General features: G+C 41.7%; 1 protein-coding gene across 19 annotated transcripts in view; it reads right to left on the bottom strand.

Annotated features, from left to right (window-relative positions):
- Nucleotides 1-23,680, bottom strand: part of Robo1 (roundabout guidance receptor 1) — a 1,040,826-nt gene that overhangs the window by 49,410 nt on the left and 967,736 nt on the right. For 13 of the 19 annotated variants that reach the window (XM_063270751.1, XM_063270753.1, XM_063270742.1 and 10 more), the window contains 7 exons: nt 23,160-23,281; nt 22,157-22,388; nt 20,955-21,076; nt 16,964-17,135; nt 11,123-11,320; nt 7,314-7,340; nt 5,864-5,906 (listed from right to left, as the gene is read on the bottom strand). In XM_063270751.1, coding sequence (XP_063126821.1) covers nt 5,864-5,906; nt 7,314-7,340; nt 11,123-11,320; nt 16,964-17,135; nt 20,955-21,076; nt 22,157-22,388; nt 23,160-23,281 — 916 coding nt within the window. The remainder of the gene's footprint in view (nt 1-5,863; nt 5,907-7,313; nt 7,341-11,122; nt 11,321-16,963; nt 17,136-20,954; nt 21,077-22,156; nt 22,389-23,159; nt 23,282-23,680) is intronic. The other 6 variants (XM_063270752.1, XM_063270743.1, XM_063270754.1 and 3 more) reach the window with 1 other exon arrangement.

The following is a 23,680-nucleotide window of genomic DNA, read 5'->3' as shown; positions in this document are numbered from 1 at the left end:
TCAGCACAGAGAGGCAGGGCATGAGATGTGCTCTCCAAACCACAGTAGAACAGACTGGCACCTCAGGCTACTCCCCGATTCTGTTTGCATCGCTAAAGCACGACAAAGATACTTCTCAGTTCACTGGGAAGCAGGACATTCATGCTTCCCTCTTTAGGGTTTGCTTTGGTTTGGTCATATATGTTGTTGAAGGTATGTAACTTGACATGTAAATGGTGGTGATTTGAGGGTCAGGTCATTTCACATGTAGAGTACGGGCTGGTCATTCTTACAGTGGTGCCCATACAGGAGTACATATTTACTCCGTTAAAACGAGTATTTGCTCCCTGCTTATAATGTGTGAGGTGTTTGTTCTGAGTTCTTTAAATGTCGTCATGCAATTTAATCGTCGCAGTTTCACAGGTCCAGGCTGCTGTCATCCACGTTTTTACAGGGGAGGAAACTGGGACAGGGGAAGGAGGTTAGGGGACTTGTCTGCACAGTGAATGGCAGAGCCGAGATTCACATGCGAGCAATGGCCCCAGCGTCCACACCCTGATGTCGTGAACACGTACAGAAACCTGTGGGGATTCCTTGATGTTCCCAAACACTCCGTAACAGGAACAGTGGAGAGAACGTCTTATAGTCTCAATAAAGCTGTAAAAACTGGGCTGTTTAATTATTAAAGGTGTGGATAAAAACCCACTTTGAAGGGCAATGTTGCCGCGTAAGCTACGGCATGGATGTTTGGCGTCTGAAATACACGTTAGTGGGGAAAATATGCACTTCATCGCCATCCCCTTTCTTGTTTTATTTCCCCTGAATGTACACCTGGAGTGTTATCACTGGTGAAGTTATTAAGAATAAAACCTATGCATTTGGCACTGAGGAGACACTATGGTATGCACGAGGTATTAGTCAAGTAGAAAAGTCCCAGACTGGCTTGAATGTTTCAAGGGGAACAGGAAGTGTTTTTATGCTACCGATTTCCTCTGTAAACACTGTAAACACGTTTACAGTGAGCGCTTTGATATCATCAGAAGCCCAAAGCTTCTCATCTAGACGGGTGATTTCCAGCAGGAAGGGAGATCGGCAACGACGCCCGGGCTTCTGTTTAGACTTGACTTTGGAATGAAAAGTATTCCCAGGGAGAAGGAAAAACATGACTATTGTCCGCCAGTGAAGCTTGAGGGGCCAGGTGTGTGTGGCAGAGGTCTTGGTAGAAGGCAAGGGTAGGCACAGACACTCGGTTCAGGGTGTCAACTGTCTTCTGCAACCAACAATCCTGCGGGCTATGTTTATATATTTAAGTTTATCGAATTAATGTGTAAGTTTAGCTGCTCAGCAGAATCAGAGCCCATAGCGGCTACTGGCTTACGCACGTTAAAAAGAACGTTACAGGACAGCATAGATTACGAGGATTCATTTGAGTCACAACAAACAAAACAACAAAGAATCCAAGTGTGCTCCAGGGATCGCATGCCAACCGCCTTCGGTTCTGAGTTTTCCGTTAGTTCAGATATTCCTATCTCTCACTCCAAGAACACTTATTTGAATTGATAAGCCACAACATAAAAACCGCAGAGTCTAGGAGCTGTGGAAAAATTATGCAGAATCCGAGCAGTGAAGGCTGCCAGCCCATTGGCTGTGTCCTTTCTCCGCGGACTGGGTGAATGAGTTTCAAAGCCCTAGGTTCCATCTAAGAGCTGCCAAGGTTTTTAAGAGAAGCAAGATGTGGGTTTCATCCACTTCTGTCTGTTCTCCCCTGACAGGAAATGTGGTATTGGCACACCGACCAGGCAAAGCTGACCTTCGCACACCCTCCCTCAGGATTCCCTCCTTTTTCCTGGTTCATGTTGTGGTTTGGAAGTTAAGTAGGTTTTCTTGGCACAGGCAACTGGAATGTTCGAGGCATGAGAAACAAATGGGTAAGAACTGGTATTTAATATTACTGTGCCCCATCTGGATTACCACACACTTTGTCCTTGGCATGTCGGGAGCAGGTCTGCTGGTATAACCACAACGCTCATTCCTCTCTAAGGGATAGCTAAATCTACAATGTGAGGAACTCTAACGTTTTTATTTATTTATTTTACATAGCCTCTTCTTTTATAAAATGGAAAAAGAAATCCTCTTCAAAACAACAAACCTTTAAAACAATCAAGGACAAAACGGGGCCACTGGCATTCATTTATCTATCAAGCCATTCGTCCCCTTCAAAGACTATCAGGGGCATCGTTGAAGTACAGTCAATGAATTTTCTGACGTCATCTAATAAATCAGCTGGATGACGTAATAAAAATGCATTTATTGGGCTGGGAAGAGAAACCAGTCAGTAAGGTGTTGTGCAAGCATGAAGATCCAAGTTCAATGCCCAGAATGTATGTACAAAGCTTGGTGTGAACACTTGCAATCTGAGCTCTGGGGAGGTAGAGACAAGGTGGCTCCCTGGGAGCCTAAATGGTGAGCTTCAGGCTGCAGTTAGTTGTGGGCCACTGTAGGATGATGTCAGTATGCAGGGGGAAGCAGGTACAAGATAGAACGAGGCCTGTCATTGGACAAGAAGGAAAGATGGGTGGAAGAAAAGTTTAAGAGAAGAGGAGATTAGAGCGAGGAGGGAGCGGCTGAGAGAACATGGGGGTGAATGTTAAGATTCCTCTTTGCTCATTTATAGGTAGTTATGAATGTTCTAAGGGATGGATGTGTTCAGGGCTTTGTATGTCTAGGTGGCCAATTATATATTATCAATTGGATCAGAGGTTATGGTGTTATGTGTTTTCTTTCATGTGGTGATTTAATTGAGTTCAAGAGAGTGTGTGGTGGCTGGAAACACTGGGCCACCATGGAATTGGGATGTGTATGTCTGGCATGGTGGCAACCTGCTTTGGGAACTAGACGGGTAGATAGATTCTTGCCAGGCTCAGAGAGTAGCCATCGGCAGTGTGATATGGGATGGAGCAAGGTGGGTGAGACACTTCACTGACTGAGATGAAATTATCTAAGATGTCATGAGGCACTATGGTGCCGCCAGATCTAGTTCGGGTTAAAAGAAAGCATTTTTTAAAATTTTACCGCAACAGACCACCCCATGTGAATGCTGGGAGCAGAACTTAGATCCTCTAATGACACTTGACTTTTCTTTCTTTCTTTCTTCCTTCTTTTTTTTTTTTTTTTAAGATAGTCGATTTGTTTCATGCTTAATTGAGATAGTTCCATGGTACATATTTCATTGGCAGCAATCAAAAGCAAGATCAGATAAAGTGCCAAGGGATGGTTCAGTACAAAGTCATCTTTAGACTAACCTTATACACTGCACAATGCCATGATCCAGCGTGCATAGCAGACTATGTAATATGGGCGGGCTAACATGGCAGTGTAAGATTCTGTGGGGCTGATATACTGCCCTTGGATCCAGGGGCCTACGGATACAGTATGATTAACACACAGTCCAAAGATCAGGGTTGCTTAAGTAGGCAAGAGTAGTTTTAGTGAAACTAGATTAAGTTGAGACAGCCCCTGTTTTCTTCCAGAAGAGGCGAGAAAACCTAGAGTTTGCAGATAAATGGCAGTAGTGAGAGAGAAAGGTCAAGAGATGCTCAATGGATGCAGGATGTGAAAACATCTGGCTTGAAGGTTTTGGTTGCATCATCGTTGACCTAATGATGTGCCAGACCCATTAGGATGCGGAACCTGAGATATATGACTAAACCCAGAGGTGCGGGGCGGACAAACAGAACTAACTCAGCGGAGACATTTGATATGGTACATTTCCTCTGCCCCACCAATATAAGACACACACACACACACACACACACACACACACACACACCCTTGTGAATTCATAGGCATGGACACACACACACACACACACACACCCTTGTGAATTCATAGGCATGGACACACACACACACACACACACACCCTGTGAATTCATAGGCATGGACACACATACACACACACACACACACACACACACACACACACACACACACACACACGGCGACGAATGATGTCTCTTCCCAATGAACTATTTTCCTATTTCCCCCCATCATTAGCAACTGCTACGATAACACAGGAGACTTTTACAAGTATCCATTTTCTTTTTTGTTCATCTTGCCCTTCTCACTCTACTGCAAAATCCAGGGTGTGCATTTTATGTAATGACTACTACACAGTAAAAGTTTATTCTAGCTAATGAATCAGTGTGTAAAATTGTGTAAAAACAAAACAAGACAAAGCAACAGCTAGTCATCCTGAGCATTAACTCTAGAATCTTTATTTACCTGTGACTTCTCCAACACTCCAGAACCTTTTGCCATTGCACTGAAGAGAAATGATGACTTCCAGTGAGGAGTGGAAGCAAGTCTACTTCATTGCTAGGAGTCTGCTTTTAAATGTAGGCAGTTATGCCTTCATTGCTAGGAATTTCCAAGCAGAGACTTTGGGAACTTTGCAATTCTTCATTTACCACAGAACCATTTATTGTTTCCCACGTGGTAATTTTTGTTTCCAAAAGGTGGTGAATGCTTGAGCAAAGAAATGAGGCTTACACTTTTATTTTCATGCATGTGCATGTGAGCTTGTGCACACACGTGCATGCACAGAGGCTACTGCCAAGAAAACTGAACTCTCCAGTTTAACTATAGACACAAAAGGTGGTGGCTAAATAATCAGGCGTTCCAGATTTACCTAAGAGGAAATGTTTCGATGCCAGAGGCTCATGCGTGAATGCCAGGGCTGTGACTTACACGGAATTCCCCAGGATGCTGTGGTTTAATTGGTGAATCTAGTGGGATTTTTTTTTGTTGTTGTTGTTTTATATGCAAACTTCTTAGCTTTGGGAGTGATTTGGAGGCTGGCTTTGTTTCACAGATATGAAGCAAGAAGTTAACAGTGTCCAGGAATGAAGAGACTTGTGCCTATTGCAAAGCCTTGGCTAGGGGTGGGCCAGCTCCTTCCTTCAAGTCACTCTTTGTTATACAGCAAAATTCAGCAACGTCCCAGTCAGCAGCTCCATGGATTCAGGAACAACACCATATTCTGGTAGATAAACACATTATTCCACTCCACATTCACAGGCGCTCAGTGAGTTAAACAAATTTGAATTATAAAATAGTTTGTGTTGGATGGATTTTTAAAATTTTTTCTCTTCTTTCTTGTTTTTTTTTTTTTTAAATCACCTTAATGTTACTGGGTTTTTTTTGGGGGGGTGAGGTGAGAGGTGGGGGAGTGAAAAAAATCACTTCCCTGTGGAAAATCCCCTATTTCAGCCCCTTTAAGCTTTCTGCCACCTCGATTTGTGATTTCTCTGTGAATATATTACAACTCACTGAATAATAATCACTAAAAAAAAAAAAAGCATAAATGTGGGATCGAGGTTCATTTTAATTAGAGGTGGAAAAAAACTCTTTGTTAACAAGCTACCTAGATTTCTTCCTTCAAATGTATTTCCCTCCATATGTAGATGTGAATTAGGCTAAATTCCTGCCGAGAACAAACATCACCCCCAACTTCCAGCAACTGCCACATTCAGCAGGTTTTCAAGGGAACACCTTCTTTGATAGTGTCTGTTAACCAGCTATATTTCTTAATCTTCCTAAGTGCCAAGGCTTAATCACTTTAACTCCTTTTAATCATCTGCTAAATCAGCAAGTCTGCTTTTCTCAGGTAAATTGCGCCCTCTCGTGGTCAAGAACCGAAATGCAGCCACTCATACAATAAGCACAAAGATTCCTTGGTTAACACCTGAAGGGAGAGATCGCTTCAAAGTAGGTGAACAAATTCAACATAGAAGTTTAACCTTTTAACAAAGGAAGCAACGTCAAAGGCAGAAAAAAATAATTGGGACACCCCTTTGGATCTAAAAAGCATGCAAGATAATTACCTCCCTCCACTGCTGACGGCTTCGCCTCCTCTTTGATAAGTTACTAGAACATTATAAAAGAGAGAGAGAGAGAGAGAGAGAGAGAACAATTAATAGACATGTTTATATAGCAGGAGTCATTAAAGTCACAAACATGTTTCTAAATGCCATTCAATCTCCCTTCCTATCTAGAAGCTTCATAAAAACCAATGCAAGATGTAGCAGATTTTTTGCTCCATCCAGAAATATTTCAGATGATTTTTAGACAAACTATATATCACTTTAATTTCTTAGTTTCTCAATATGATTGCAAGGAGCAAAGTTAAAAACTTCAGGACATTGTCACTAAGTGCAACTCCTGATGTGTACGTCACCATGCGAATGGGTTTGCCTAGGCTTTTCCACCACATTCGATAGATAGTTCTGCGATTTCTGAAAGTATACTTTCAAATCTGGAGGGAAAGAAACACTGCCAGATTGTCTTCCCAGAAGAAAGCACAGAAGTAAAGCAAAAGCACATGCTCGAATAAACCCTCTTTCCACACACAAAGAACTACACCAAGTTGTGGCAACTACTGTGACCTGCTTTATATGTGGCTTATGAAAACCTTTGGACATTATGTTTCTATCAGACGTTCTATCTCCATCAGACACGAATGATAAAATATTTTAATTTTTATTTTGGCCAGAATAAAAACCAATTTATAAATAGGCAAGGCGTTAAGAAGATTAGCTTTCCTGTAAATACAGACACATTCTCTAAGAGGAAATGTGTTTTTTAAAGCTGCCAAGTTTCCGCTACTTAGGACAACTCTAAACTGGGAGTCTGCTAGGGAGAGATAACTGTGCCCAGGGATCCCAATAACTGGATTAAAACTGATGACACATTGCTACAGGGACATGTTTGACTGCAGGTGATGGGAGAGGAGCATCCACTCTGAAAGACACAGAATGGATGAAGACCCGGACTTGTTGGGACTGAGGCTTCATCTCTCACACGGGATGGCGACTTGGAGAGAGAATACTAAGTCTACAGACAGAGAATTAAATTACAGAGGAGAGAAACTGTTCTGTTGCTGGAAAACTTGGAGGTTCGAGTCAAGGGGAGACTGATGCACTGGGGAGTCCGGTGTGAGCTCATCGGTCAAGTCAGGTGATTAGCGCATTCCGTCATGCTGGGGGCGGGGTAGCAAAGGTGTGCTTGCTTGACAGGGACCCGTGCACACAGGACTAAGATAGCATGCTGCATGCAGAACACGGACCTGCGTTCAGTAGGCGAGAAAGCAGCCCGAACCATGACTATTGCAAACGCATGCAGGGGTAAAGGAAATTGTGTATTCTACTATTCCACTACGTAAGTCCTTTCCCGAGTTCCAGCTCCGAGCGAGCTGAGACCAGAAAACACAGCAGCACCACACACGCCTAACAGACTAACAAACGGAAGGAAGAGGTTAAGTGTGTAGATAGATACCTGTTGGTGTGAAGGTAAAGGACGGGACTGAAAAATCAAAACAAAATATAAACTAGTTATTAAGCTGAAGAGAGAAGGGGAACATATCACATTAGTATAAATCAAGCAGACAGCTGAACATAGCATAAATGTAAATAACCAAGCCGGTAGGTCTGACACGCTGATATATGAACACCAACCTGAAGTCTTAAAAAAAAAAAAAGAAGCCTGTCTCTACAGGTACCATTCTGAAGTGTCTGACATTCTCGTACTCTCGGGAGGGGGACTGTCTGGGTTAGCCCGAGAATGACCTTGCATTTAGTGACGTAGAGTCTGCCCACGGCTTTAGTACAAACAGGGATCCTCCTCTATTAATCATTTCTAAACACTGGGCGATGGGTGCTTAAACAAGCACTATTGGGGTTATGCTGGCACCTTATCTAGACATCTCAAAGTAAATGCTCATTCAGCGGAGTGACAGCGGCGGTGAAGTGTTCCTTACTGGAAGGGAGAGAGGGAGGAAAGGGAGAAAGAGAGAGGCAGAGACAGAGAGAGACACAGAGACAGAGAGAGAGAATATGAGTATCATAAAAAACATACTGCTTTACTGATGAGAAACGCCCAGCATCACAGAAACAGATTAACACGTTTGCTTGTTTCTGTCATCATAAAATTTGTGAATGAATAAAAAAAAAAGTTGTGGAGCCAAAACTCCAATTTCTTTGCCACACTTTGCATGGAAAGGCTCTTTTCCAGGAGCAGAGAGAACATTTTCCAGGAGCTGAACAAAAGAACAATAACACCCTCTGAGAACCTCCACCCCCCTGCGGTGATAAATCTTAATTTAATCAATAATGCCTGAAATTGAACTGCAGACCTCAAAAGTAGCTGTCTGGCCGCCCCTACTGCCCCTCCCCCGCCCCGTCACCTCTCCTCGATGGGTGTGGGCCAGCAGCACAGCAATTTCCATGCCATTTCATAGAGGGAGGAGACTGAATGATTTTTCCAGTCTCTTCCCTTCAATTTAAAGGTAATGCAGCCCTAATAAAGAAGGCAGGAAAATTCCATTCCTTCCTTTCAGATTAAAGCTTGCCTTCAACAAATCTTTAGGGCAAATAAAACCAGAGCTGACTATTTACCATGTATCGAAAACACTGGAGAATATTTTTCATTCCTACATCAATAGGAAATTGACGGTGGATTCGGAGCTTTGTTGGGAACATGCCGGAAGTATTTTTGGTTCATACTGGGAAGAATGGCTCCGGAACCCTCAACGCCTACCCGGTTCATCCACCGGCCTTCCCATGTAGCCCAGCAGGCCACTTTAAGAATTCTATTGTGTGTGGTTTTTTTCCCCTTCAGGTCTTTTAAGTTATTACAATTCGGCCACATTAAAAAAACAAAACAAAAACAAGACCCTCATAGTAACAAGGGGTGCATTTGAAACTACATCTATTCAAGTAAGAATGGAGTGCCTGAACATTAATTTGTGATTACAAGGACATGGGGAAATAGGAAGTAGGTCCTTCGGTTAGCCCTGATTTGTGAAGGTGAAGGACAAGTGAAGAAAGGATGGCCAGGCCTAAATGGAAACTGTACCCACTGAAACCTAACTTCATCCTCGAACCCTCTAAGTCGCACTCTGCACGCTTGCTGATGTTGAAGATCTGGGCGGATGGATGGAGACGGGAACTCAGGGTCCCTGCACATCACAGCTCCGGCGAGATGCAGTGAGACCACCCCAAACATCCTCACTGGCGGCCAAAGCCACACTCTGCACTGACTTCTCTAAAGCATGCCGTATCTTCTTTTATTAAAATCCCTGGCTTGCTTTATTTATTTATTTATTTATTTATTTATTTATTTATTTATTGGCACAGGTGATCTAAGATAACACAACATACTTTAAGAAACTCATAGAGTAAAAATCACAAGGAAAAAAAAATACTGCCAAAGTGGAGGTGGCAGAATCAAGGGGTCATTAAATTGCGTTTGTAATCATGAGTCATGATTGCTGCTCCAACAGGAGCTAATTGAAAAGGCGATGGTCGTATTCAGAATAAGTCTGGGGAGGGGCACGTAGGTGTTTTACTGGGATGCTCGAAGGGCATTAGTGAAGGGAAAGAATGCTTTAGGAGCTGGGAGACATTTGTGTCTTTAGATCTCCAGACCACAGAGAGCGTTTAGCCTGTAACAATGACACAGCTTAGTCATCAGAAACGCTGGACTCAGGCCCTGGACGCTTACCTAGTCAAGCTGTTGATGGAGGTCCTTTGAACGGAAAGTACAAGGACCTCCAAACTTAAGTTTATGTTTCCTGACGCAAATCAGATTTCAAAGACAGACTCCAAGGGCACTCCCCTTTCCCAGGTGCCCACCCCACACCCTTCTCTTCATTGATCTGGAGTCAAAGGTTCACATGGTCACCATGTGGTTGTCATTGTTCCCCTTTGTGTACACAATGTGCTACACTGTCCTTGCTGTGGCCCTAAGCTCTTTGTTGTCTCACAGACAGGGAACACTGACAGAATACATGTCTGTCACCAGAAAAAGTACTGGTGACAACGCCTTGGGACGTTTACGTATGGAGAGGAGGCTGCAGCGCCACATTCACTTTCACAGGACTGGTGAGAATCTGGCTCAGTTCTCTTGTCAAGCTCTCTGGTAAGCAAGAGCACAGTTGAGACTGCTGGCCCGGAATCCTGCCTAACGGTGTAAGGGGTATTTGATTTCCACTTTGCACTGATAGTACTGACTTAGACACACAGTGACTCCATGACAGCACTTTGCCAGGACACGTAGAAAGTGTTTGTGTAGTAAACATGTGCACCATTAGAAAGGAGGTAATGGTTGGCCGAGGGACATCCTCATTAGTAATCTGCACAAAGTCTGCTTTGCAGTAATATAAATGTCTTATATCCGGGTGATGCACGACCCTATAACTAGAGTGTATCACAATGTTACCATCCAAATCATGGTGTTTTTTGAGAACAAAAAAAAGTTATTATGAATAAGGATAGAAAAGGGGGATTATTCACTAAACACTGACTTGTAGCTGACCTATTATAGCCCAGAGGTCATGGATACAGGGGAGGGAAGCAGTGGGAAGAACCAACTGAGAGAATAAAAGTTAAACATCAGCAGTCCCCAAGAGCTGAGGGTCTGCTGCAAATGTGTCTGTGGTCCCCTCAGCCTGAGTAGCCCATCCTCCAAGTTTTGGATTATAGCAAGCAAACAGTGCATTCTAACCCTGTGCAGACATTTTAACAGAAGTCATTAGTTAAGTGTATATAAATATTCAACTCTACAACATGAAATCTATGAATGATAAACAAATCTTTTCAATTTCCTACCTGAAGCACCCTGGACAGCCACTATTTCCATCTCCCAAGGGCAATTCTAAGTGGCAGTCACTGCTCAACCATAAGAACCAAACTAAAGCAAAATAAAACCCCGAGCCAACAACAGCAAAAATCTAATCCCAAATTTAAAGCCTGGATTTCTAATTCCTGTGACAGGTGATTTCTAACTAAGAATGTAAAATAAAATATCTGCCTGAAAGAATAGGGTAAAGTCTAGACCTTGAAAAACAAAACAAAACAAAACAACAACAACATTAACAACAACAACAAAACAACACCTAGGCCGTGTGTTCCGAGAGGCTGACAAATTCTATTTGCTGTTCTGCAACCCAGGCAAGTCCTCTGTGGACAGCGTGGAGAAATAGCTGCACTACTGAGAACCTCCACTTCCTACGGTCATTTAATGGAGGCCGCGAGGCAGACAGAACGATTATCAGGTTAAGACAAAAGGTTTTACGGCCGGCACACCTTTCCGGATCCCCGCGTACGTGCTGCTGAGCCCGTTTCTCTTCTTGCGGTGTCGGTAAAGCCAGATACTGAAGACCATGAGAATGATCCAACAGGCGGCCCCGATGCCCGCAATGAAGGCTGGCTGCTTCACCACGTCGGAGATCTGCTGAGCCAGGCTCACTTGGTCCTCGGGAGACACGGGGTTTCCATGGGAATCTGAAAGGCCATCTCCGAATTAACAAGGGCCAAAAAGCTCACCATGCAATACTATCTGGGTATAGATGACTCTTGTTTAATCTTCTTACTATTTGGACAATGATTTCTGCTTCGCCTCAGCCACCACGGGGAAATTGGTGAGATTTTCAAGAAAAAAATTTTTTTCCCTTCCTTTTCATTCAAAACAAGTAAGGCCTACTTTCAGACACGTACTTAAAGATAAATGCATAGTCTTTTTATTATAGAAAACTCTGTGTGGGTGTTTAGAGTGGGTTTCATAGGACAAAACTAACTAGAGATACCAATGTACCCTTAAAATATAGAGTAATTTTATATGTTCCTATAAACAAGGGGTGTGGAATGAGTGAATATAGGAAAAAAAAAACCTTTCTCACATTTCTGTAGAAACTCTGAAATATTTACTTCAAAAGTCCTAAAAATGGGTCAGACATAGTGACATATAGCTTTAGTGTCAGCACCCACAAGGCAGAGGCAGGTGGATTTCTGTGACACTGAGACCAGCCCAGACAGTTACATAGCGAAATTCTATCTTAAGGAAGAACAAGAGTATGAACCAATCAGAGTTCCCAGGGACTAAACCACCATCCAAAGAGTACACATGGAGGGCCCATGGCTCCAGCTGTATATGTAGCAGAGGATGGCCTTGCTGGACACCAGTGGGAGGAGAGGCCCTTGGTCCTGTGAAGGCTGGATGTCCCAGTGTAGGGGAATGCCAGGGCGGGGAGGTGGGAGGGAGTGCGTGGGTGGGAGGGGGAGCACACTCACGGAGACAGGTGGAGGGGGATGGGATAGGGGGTTTCCTGAGGGGAAACCTGGGAAAGGGTAACATTTGAAATGTAAATAAATTTAAAAAAAGGGAAATAATAATAATAAATCGTAATAATACAGGGTTAATTTCTTACAAAATAAGGTGATGGAAAATAAAATCAGGATAAAGAAAAAAATCATGTGTGCAGCAGGGAACGGAGTGGTGGGGCTAGAACTGAAACTTTACTTTTTCTGTAAGTAGACATTGAAATGAAGTGTGCCTGCTCCCTTCCTGCAACTAATTTGCAGGATCCTTAACTGTCTTAGCAAGACATGATTTGAACGGATGTTCAGAAAGAATTATAGGACTGGAGGCCACTGAAACACTGTAAAACATTAGCACTGAAAGAACTTTGAATAATCTTTCTTTTAAAATAATAATGGTGGTCAGCATTAGATATAAGAAAAGAATATTAAATATGTAAAGGAATCATGAAGTGTTATGAAAGACTCATATTTTCTGTTAGACATTTTGATTCAAAAAATTAAAAATTGATAAGATAGATGGTAATAAAATTTACTTACTTTACCTTTGTTTTAATCCTACACTAACATCCCTGAAGCCTGTAGTTCTTAGTTCAGGTCCCACAGAGCTTCCTTATGACTCCTGCAGGAAGCTGAGGCTGGTGCTGTACCCTCAAGGTAGCCTGACCGACGCCCAACGTGACCCTGCCCGATGAGCCTAATCCCCCCTTGTGGCAGTGGTTTTAATGCTCTCCCCCACAACATCTGGTGATGCTACAATGCTTAGCCATTTTATTACGGTTGGTGCGCTCTTAGTATTACTAAGTCATTTGGCAGAAAGAAAAATCGCTATCCTGAACTCCTGTAGTTATATGTTGGTTTGGATCTATTTCCCCCTTTCTATTGACTAATTCTGTTATTTGATACATAACAGTGCATTGTGATGACTCTCTCCCTACCCTAGTTTATCTCCTTCCCATTCCCTCATTGCTACCATTTCCTTTCTCAGATTTGTGTCTTTCACTTTTGCTTTGTGACCCATTGAGCTTAACCAGGGCCATCTGTATGACTGCTGGATTGGAACTATCCCATGGGGTCTGGCATAGCCATCAGTGAGCACACAGTGAGGGGGACGGCTCTCTCTTGTCCTAACCCGTTAGCAGGAAACGGAACAGCAGTGAGCGGCGGAGTACACTGACTCCTTTTGTCTGTTGTGAGAAAGTCAGACCCACCTAGGAACTGGTCAGCTTTTGCAAGAATGGGTGCGTGTCTATGTACATACATTTGTGTGGGAATGTAAGTGTGTGTGTGCGCGTGGGTGTGGATGTCTATGCATACACATGAAGCCAGAATTGAGCACTGAACATTTTCTTCAGCTGTCTTCTGCCTTTGAGAGAGGATCCTTTTCTGAATAGAGCTTATTATCTCAGCTACTCTGGCTATCAGGGAGTGTCTGTGGCTCTGTCCTTCTGTTATCTCCCAGTCTTCAGGATGCTCAACCCAGATGTACATCTCATACTCTTATGTCCTTGAGACCAGCTTTGTATGGGTCATAGCAGTTCAACCTACTTCACCGACTCTACTTGCCCTGTATGGATTGTGTGCATGTGTGGTGGTGACAGCCTCTTAGTGAGCGAGCAACACCGCAGAATCCATCACCAATTCCTCTCAGATCAGTTAAAGGGCCCCTGAGTACTAACAGAGATAGCACTCCACAGGCCCTCTCTCTCTATTCACACCTTCAGGATGAATGTGTCTCTCCTACTGCCCACTGACACTTCTCTGTACCCCTTTCCTTGCAGACCTGTGTGTAACAAACTGATTCTGTTACATCACATCTTTGGTCTCCGCTCCCTGGAGACATATATGTCCCACCCTCATTCATTCTGGTCAAAGGTATCCTAGAGAGGACCTTGTTTGTAGGCAGGCTGCATAAAAACTTCAGGGTATATGACAGACTAAGTTCTCTGTGACAGGGACATCAGGGTATGGGTTAGATGCTTAGGCGTATAAATACCCACAACCAGATGGTAGGAGCCCTGCAAGGGAGGGCTGGTTACAGTCACTCCATAGAGAGACTCATTTCTTAACATGAATATTGCATTTGGTTTATTAAATGATTCTGCCTCTTGACAAGACAATTGGGAGGAAAACTGTAGCTTCCAGTATATATTGAGACTGCCTTAGGAATACAGCACTTCTCTTCATGTGAAATGTCTAAATTCCTCTTCATGCTCTGTGCCTGTGTGTGTGTGTGTGTGTGTGTGTGTGTGTGTGCGCGCGCGCGCTCGCGCACATGTGTTCACATGTGTACATGTGCACACTTATGTGTGCACGTGTGTGTACATGTGTAGGTGCGTGATGTGCTTATGTGTGTGTATGTGTGTGTACGTGTGTGCATGTGTTCGTGTGTGCACTCATGTGTGTGCTACATGCACCTTTTCCTTGAACAAAACTCCTAATTTCTTTCGACAGAGGATCAAGGCTGAAAAACTCCATTTTCACAAGCAGTCACCTGCTTTCAACTGTTTGTTGACCGAAAATTTTATTTCATGTCCCTGTCCCTTTTATCTCTACTTGGCCTAAGAGCATTTCAACCTCTCAGTGTTCACGAGGCAGACCTATTCTTTTAGTTCGTAATTCATCCTTTGTATCTACTAGGTTTATAGATTTCATGGCTGTTTGTGCAAGGTTAAATTGGGTAGCTTTAGATTTTATAGAAACGGGGATGGGAGGTCCCAACGCAAGCCACCAGATGGGCTTAACAGAATAAAGTGTAGTGTGACTAATGAATTAAAATGGCCACTCGGTATGTCAGGCTTTCTCTCACTGCAGCTGAGGCTATCTGAAAATATGGGAAACTGGAACCCATTTCTAATTCCAAGAAAACCAATTTGACTCTTAAATATATTTTAATATGAATCTTAATGAAATTACTCATAGTCTCTTTCATTAATTCATCTTCCAAAATGATAGGACGAGAAGGCAGTGCGCTACAAAAGTCAGCAACACCAACAGGATCACAGCAGCGCAACGTACATTGTTAAAAAATAGGTATTCTGCCATTGCCCCGAAGTGAATAAGTATGTGGGTGTATCAACTTATATTTGTTCTTGCACGTGTTATAACATTGTAACAGATGCATTAAGCATTTTTTCTCAGTGCCCTGTACTGCTTGAAATAAACCAAGAAGCTATTTTTGTCTAAAAGGATATGCGTGCGATATCTACTTTCAAAGTTGCTATGTGAAAAAGATAAGTTAAAAATGATTACATTCTGGTCCATGGTGGCGACTGAGTCAGCAAGCTTCAAATGGGAATCTCCTAATGCCCATTTTGATCTCCACTGGGTAGAAGGCAGCTCCATATCCAGTGACCTCCTTCTAGGATGGCCCCCATCATCGTGTGTGTGTGCGTGTGCGTGTGTGTGTGTGCGCGCGTGCGTGTGTGCAATCGCACCCGTGAGAGTAATGGGCATCTTTCTAAGCCTGAAGCATTTAAGCTCTACCAGAGGTAGAGAACTGGAGCATCTGGAGATAGCCCTGGACACTTCATTGTAGAGACTCAGTCTCCAGCCTGTGGCCCACAGTGCCTGGAACTATTAGAGCTTATATGGATCCAAGTCTTCACCAACAACCCCAGGTTTCTGTTCATTATCGGAGCCAGCCTTGTCTTCACAATGGAATAAGAGCATCTTCCAGGCTGAGTGATTCTTAATTTTATTTTGACTTAATTCTAGGATGACAATATTGTTAGTATATTAAGAGGGAATGCATTTGTGAAGCTTGTAGACTTGTATTATCTGATCCTTTGTTTCACACCTTGACTTGTGATAGAAAGTATTCACAAAGTTAATTTCTGATTGTTAATATAGAGAGTTGACTGTGTGTACTTCTTGTTACCCTTAATAATATGCCACTGCTTAAGCATAAAACTATTTTCTCTTGTTGTTTAGAAACAGGAGTATTTGTTGTCTATTTTACTATTAATCACCTGTTAGTCTGTATCTTCTGTATGGAAAATATATTCTGTAGTGAATGGCAGTCATGAAGGTCTCTTTGCCACATTTTCCTTCTCATTAACCTAATTCTTCTTAGGCAGAAATTGTATTTAACCTTCTAAGCAATTAGCATATACATATTTCAGACTAAGATATTAATTTACCTTTTGTAATAAAACAATTATAATTGTAAATAGAGATTAAATGTAAATACAGACTTTACATTGCTATAAACTTCCATTACCTGGCCTAAGTGCTACAAAGAAGCGCTTTATTTCCCCTCCCACACAGTTCTAAAATCCACTAGTAGAAGGACTGTGTCTTTCTTTTTCATTGAGGTTTCCATAATGCGCAATTAACAGCATTTGTTAATTAGATAAACATTCCATACGGCAGAGTGAGGATGAGAGCAAACATGGACGGCAGGGTGTTTGAAGAAGCACTAATGCACACGCTGATGTTTTAGCTGTGAGACATCTACGGTCATTAACCGTACGCCATTAACCAACACCTTGGTCAATGATGAACCACACAGAGAACAATGTTCCCATTAGACTGCACCGGCCAGTGACAGCACAGATGTCTTAGCTTATGTAATCACACTCCGTGATGCCTACACAATGACAGAATCAACTAACAATACGTTTCTCAGAACCTCTTGCCCCTAGGAAATGATTGATGGCTATGCACCTGTAGTTATCTGTGTTTTATATAAAGATGGCCTCACTGCATAAATCATACTGTAGCCTCTATTAACCTACAGCAAGAACTGGGCAATTCAAAATAAAAACATGCAGGAAAAGAGAGCAACGCAGACCGAGTGGGGAAAGTGATGGATTATGGGACTCTTACCTAACTGGATGAACTGGGGTTCACTCTTCACCCCAGGGCCAGCCCCAGTGCTTGCAGCCACTTCTACACTGTAGCGGATCCCAGGAACCAGAGAGGGGATGACCACCGAAAAGGTAGAGCCATCTACTGTCTTGTTTATGTGATACCTAGTCTCATTCCCGAGACACCAAACCTGTAAGAATTAAAAAGCAAAGCTGATAAAGTATTCAAGTTATCTGCAAAGTTCAACATGGATCAAAGTTGAGTTTCAGACTCAGACAAAATTCGGTTCAACCGAGAATTCAATGTAGGAAACTTTAGAAGTTGTTTGCCTTGACCTAATTCTGAGATTATTCTAGTCGAATTGAATATTAGCAGTAGCTCTTAGGCTCCCTTATGTTTCTACAGGCACTTTTGTTAGACATAATCAATTAAGAAATTATCACATAGGGCCTAGAAGAGATGCTCAACAGTTAAGAAGGCTTGCAACATAATTACAGGAATCATGAGGACCGAGTCATTTGGATCCAAACCCCACATAATTTAGCCATAAACATCTGTGACACGAGTTCTAAGGGATTTGATGTCCCCTTTCTGGCCGCAGTGTGCACCTGCACACATATAAACCAAGATATAAAATGCACAAATTATTTGAAAAATATTTTATCATATAAATTGGTCAACTTGCTAGAACATGGCTGTTTCTCTCCCTGGCTCTCATCAGCCCGGTTCACTGAATTTCTGCTTAATTTTTAACGTTGAGAAAATTTCACAAAGAAATTAAAAATTTATTTTGCAGAAAGAATAGTAACATATTCGCAAAGAATAAGAATAGAGCTGCCAACACTTGACAATTATACGACAAGCGTAACTCCATGTGACCAGGTGTCACAAAACTGAGCCTGACACCCCAGGACAGAACTAGTCTGAAGCGTCCCTAACACATCACGTGAGCAACAAAACCAAGAAACACTGTCTGACAAGGCAGAAGAGCTCACAAGTAATCTAAAGTACTCCATATAAACATGGTTGGTAACGAAAATATACTACTCCCAAGGGGTAAGGGTCACCCTACGGGTATATCTACAGTATGGTATGCTGAACTGTGATCAATAAGCAATATTAGTATTCTGAGCTTCCATCTAAATTAAAATAACAATTTCTGCTTCATAATGCAGAAGACCAAATAGTAAATCATGATAATTATAAATAAATCACAAATAATAATATTTACACTTGGTGTGAGGAATTTCTTGTAATTAAAAAGGTAACTGGGCAGTTCTGAACTTTGGTAGAGATGACATCCAATAGGAAACTTTCTGCTTAGAAATTGGAAGTTTGGACGACCACCCTAAGCCTTGCTTTAAGTTTCATTAAAAGGGCAATCATAGAGTGGTAATTCTGAATCAACCGGACATGGGGGATGATGGCATTTTTATTGTTCCTACAAAGCAGTCATATCTAGAATAGTGAATAATACTCTGGAGTCTAGGAAATACCCTCCCTACTGCCGGAATGAGCTGTTACCTACACTATACTGGGAACACAGACTCATAGGCAGTCTGAAACACCAGAGTCCCCCATCACTTGGCCAATAACATCCAACATTTCTCTTTGAAAGTTTCTATTACCGCAATACTGTTTCAACGCAAAATGCCCACAAATGGTGAGACATTCTATCGGGACCTGACCATTGGAAATGGACTCCTTTGTGAAATTTTTTTCCCACCAATTACATTACACAGCTGAACCGAAGCCACAAACTGATTTTGTACCAGTCAATCAGGTTCTGAAAGGCATTTTATTATTTTAAATTGACCATGAAGTTAAGTGAAATCCATCCTTTCAAATTTCTCGAGGAGAGAAATGAGTTCTGACTCTTGGGGGAAAATGTCTACGTTACCCAGTTTTTCTGGGGAGCCAAGACAACATCAGATTTTAGGCTTTTTCACAAGCTCTTCCACAGCAGTCTGTTTCTTGGGGCGAAACAGTGTCCGGTAATATGCCAGCACTGAAATAACCCTTGAGGCCCCAAGACAGCATTTACAGTCATGGCTACCTTTATCTTTTAATGACCCAGTTACAAGTAAAAATTTTATTTGAAATGCTTTAAGACAACTCCAGTGCTTGTGTGTGTGTGTGTGTGTGTGTGTGTGTGTATACGTGCGCACACACATGAGTTTAACATTGGTGTCTTTTTCTGTCACTTGCCAGATTACTTTGTGATACAGTGTCTCTGACTGAACTTGGAGCTCACCAACCGGGTTTCACACCCTTGTGTCAGCAAGCCCAGGGCTTCTCTAGTGGTAGGCTTACAGGCAATGTGACACTATTCCTTCTGTCCAGTGGCTTCTGGGGGATGAAATTCAGGCCTTTCTTTTGTGTAGTAAGCACTTTACTGACGGAGCCATCTCTCCAGCTCCATTAAATCCTCTGTGTGCGTCTGATCTTCTTGTCCCTACCTCATATGAGCTGGCATTCCATGCCATGTATCGCCACTTTCAGTTTTATGAATTTGTTATTCAAAAGATATTATGTCCCAAGCCAGCAAGATAAAAAGGAGTCTCGGGGACTGTCCTCATTCACCATGGCACACATGTACACACACACACACACACACACACACACACACACACACAATAAATAAATAAATGAATATATGAAAAACATTATCTTTCTTAGTTCAGCTTTACCTTGATATCAAATCACATGAATATTTACCAGAATGCACAAACAACGGACCTGCAGGACTACTCGAGTGCTTCTGACGTTAGTCTGTAGTACAATGTGGTGGACTTACACTGGGGACAGCAAATGTGTCCACCTTCCTAAGCACAGGTTCACATTCACATAAGCAGAAAATTATGCAGGGCATCATAGGACTGCTAAGTACTAAGTAATAACTGTGACAGTAAGTAATACTAAGTAATTTATATATATGACTATATACACATTAAATTAATGTATGTATTTCATTATATAAATTAAAAATATGTATGATTATATATAAATTGAATTAATATATAAATTTCATTATATAAATTAAAATTATATTTAAAATATATTTATATGTGCAGTATATATTTATATACCATATTTGTGTATATATATGTAGTTTTTTATATGTTATATAACTATAACTTATAGTTAAAGTGTGTTTGCAGGAATGCTGTTATTTTTCTATTGCAATTCAATCCATCAGCTGCTAGCAGTTCACCCCTACACTAAAATACAGATTTCGTCACTGTGCTGTAACGAAGACTTATTTGTAGAGTAAGTTTACACTCTTCTAGTAGGTCTGAAGTTTCTAATTTTTTTAAATGAACGTACTTGCTCAGAATGAGTCCTAGTGAAAATTACCCAAATTAATGGCAAGTGCTATTACACCAGAGGAAAAGTTACCCAGAATCGCTGGATTAAATCACTTGAAGATGTCTCCTACATCTCAAACATGTACAAAAAACGAAATGTATAGATAAATCTCTGAGATGTCAAATTTGGTTTAGAGTCTAAAAATTCATCATGGAAGAAAAGATTCCATGTATAGAAAAACACATTTCCAAACCTAATTGTAAGGTCCAACGTCTTACAGATGTCAAAAGAGAAAGGAAACCTGTCACTTATTTTCAATGTCAAACAGCCCATGACTTCTTTTAGAGCCAGTGCCCTAGAGCAACTCCATTCTGAGTGATATATTTATGCGACATTTTGAGGAGGAAAAAAATCATGAGCGTTTGAAATCTCCATTTCTATGATATTATTTGGCATATATATTCTCTATTCTATGGAATATTAATAGAGCACTTACAGCCTTTATTTTAACCTTTATGCTCCCCCCCCACCCCCCATAGCTAGTATATACAAAATCACCATGCATAGAATTTAGGAAAGGAATCGCCATGTCGGCAGTTGGCCAGCAGATGGCGACAAAGGCCCACAGACAACGTTTCCAGGCTGTCTTCTGTGAGAGGTGAGGGCTGCCTGTCAGGGAATTACTGAGTGTATTCATTACCTTATATTCTTGGACCATTCCATTCTGTGTGTCTTCAGGAGGCGGTTGCCAAGTGACCAGAATTGCTGTCCCATTTCCATCATTCTTGGATACAGTGACACTTCGGGGAGGGGCACTTGGTGCTGTTAAATTGTCATAGAAAGGAGATTGTAAGGTGTAGTACATAAATCCCAAAGCACTCGGTATTTAAAAACACCAGGCAAATATACCAGCTGCATGCTTTAAATATGGGTATTACCCAGCGCTAAAGGATGCCAAACTACAAGTTTTCTCCGAGTCATGCTAAGTCATTCATTCTGTGAATTTCTCTTGACCAGTTACAACCACAGCACACAACAGCTCAGCCTAGGGCACTGAGGTGGATCTGCAAGCAAATGTGTTGCCCAGGCAAGAAGGGCCACCTGAGTTATGTCCCTGGATCCTAAGGTGGAAGGAAATTAACATTCTCTCTGTGTCTTTACAATGACAACATTATACCTACCTACACACATGCACATATATGTACGCCAGGAACACACTTTTTTAAATAAAAACACCCTTAGGAAAATGTCTGTTCTGTCTAGTCTGTCACCTGAATCTCATATTTTCTCCTTAAAATCTACAAAGCAAAAGAAGAATGGTAATCTTTTTTACATTTAATTATAGCCTATCATGTATACAGTAAGTTACAATTAGAGAAAATTCTGCTTTTTTTGTGTTTGTTGGTTTGTTTTAAAGTATACGGTGACATGAAACTCTCTATACTTATGTGAATACTGGCTTTTAGTTTTCAGTTATAGGGTGGAAATACTGGTTTGCCAAGAACTAAGGGGTTTCCTAGCATGAGGCATTGGGAGAAAATGCGCACTCTGGAAAGTCCAGGCAAATCCAGACATTACTCACCTTATCTACACACCATTAACATAAGCTTCAGTGAATAAAAAAAAAGCAAGGGAATCAAGAACAATTCATTCTCTGAATATTAATTTTTGAAATGATGTTAACATTTGCACACATGCTGTGCAGGCCACTACGGAAGCAAGTCACTGACCACAGCATTTTGTCCCTATACTTGCTGTCAGTAAACAAATTCCCATAGCAAACTATTTAATATGTACAGGTTGGTGATAACTGTCACTACTAACTTTTAAACAACTTCCGCTAATCCCAAAGCCCAGGAAACATCTTTCATGTGTGCAGGAAGCGTGCTTCATCATACTTGCCTTCTTCTAAGGTTTTGGCAAATTTGATTTCACTATCTGCTCCTTGGAACTCATTAAAAAATGGGCGGGCCTTAATCTCGTAGTTGACGCCTTTTCTCAGATCGGGGATCACCACACTATTTTTGGTTGGGGTCCTCACTTCAAAAACTAACCACTCCGATTCGCCATGGCTGGCTCCAGATGGTCGGTAGAGAATTTTATAACCTTGAATATATTGAGATTGTTGGTCCACCTATTACAATGACAAATAAAAACGGGTTAGTCCCACTGTTGGACTGTCTCAGCTTAGAGGAATAGAAAGAAACATGGTGCAACTAGCATCATAAAACCCCACCGGACTCCACGGTGCAGATTTCTAGTACATAGCTGTAAGGTGCCATTAGCATCTAAAGTGCTGTCATAACCTGTCGTCATACTATGGGCAGCAGAAACTCGAGGCTTCATTATGCATGGCACATTATACAAGCGACATGTGGGCATTTTATGGAAGGCGCTGATTTTTTATTTCGGTTTTGAAAACCTACAACTATGAAGTTGGAAATGGATGGGAATGGATCTGGGAAATGTTAGTAAAAGTGATAGAGGGTAAGTGTGATACATATATATATATGTGTATATGTATATGTGTATGTATATATATTATATATTATATGTATATATATGTAGAATGTATAAAATTCTCAAAGAATTAATAGAAATAGATGTAAAAAATCTTCTTAACACTCCTTGGAAGTGTTTCTATGTTTTAAAAAAGTACATATACATATATATATATATTACTATTCTGTTTTATTAAATCTTTGAGAATTTTATACATACATCATTTATATTTTTATATATATAATAAATGCTGTTTAATAATGGATCACAGATTCTAGAATAAACAAGGCTTGCATAATAAAATTAATGGAAGTGAACAGCAGCCATGCAAATTCCTTATGTGTGACAATCTCACAGAGATCACCCGCTTATTAAAAATGATACAAACGATAGCCCGACTCACCGTCCAGTGCACTTCGACAGAAGAGGAAGAAAGGATGGTAGGGTTGTGGAGATGCAAGACAACATTGCCCAGTTCTCTCTGGACCTGCTTGTGGTCCACCCCTTGGGTGGTTGGTGGGACATCTGCAACAATTCAAGAACAAACAGGTCAAGTCCGGTCCTATTCAATGCTACTGCCCTGATAGCAACTCTCAGAAAAGAAGAATCAGTGGAACTGTGAAGGCAGCCTGAATATAGAAAAAAAAGTGCACTCATCTGTAATGTGTGCACAGGTGTGTGAGCTCATGTGCGTGTGTGCGGATGTGTGTGCGCGAGTGCACATGCACGCTTATCTGCAGGGCCAGGGAAGGGCATCAGGTGTTCCGCTTTCTCATTCTCTGCCTTATTCTCTCGACATGGGCTATCAGCCTGGAGCTAGGCTGACAGTCAGAAAACTCATCAGTGATCCTCATGTCTGACCATCCCCCATAGCCACAGGACTATGTGGTCACGGTTGGCCTTTTTATGAGGACACTGGGACTC

The sequence above is a fragment of the Rattus norvegicus genome, chromosome 11, assembly GCF_036323735.1.
Source record: "Rattus norvegicus strain BN/NHsdMcwi chromosome 11, GRCr8, whole genome shotgun sequence".
In the NCBI taxonomy this organism is placed as follows: domain Eukaryota; kingdom Metazoa; phylum Chordata; class Mammalia; order Rodentia; family Muridae; genus Rattus; species Rattus norvegicus.
This window is presented reverse-complemented; position numbering and strand designations above follow the sequence as displayed.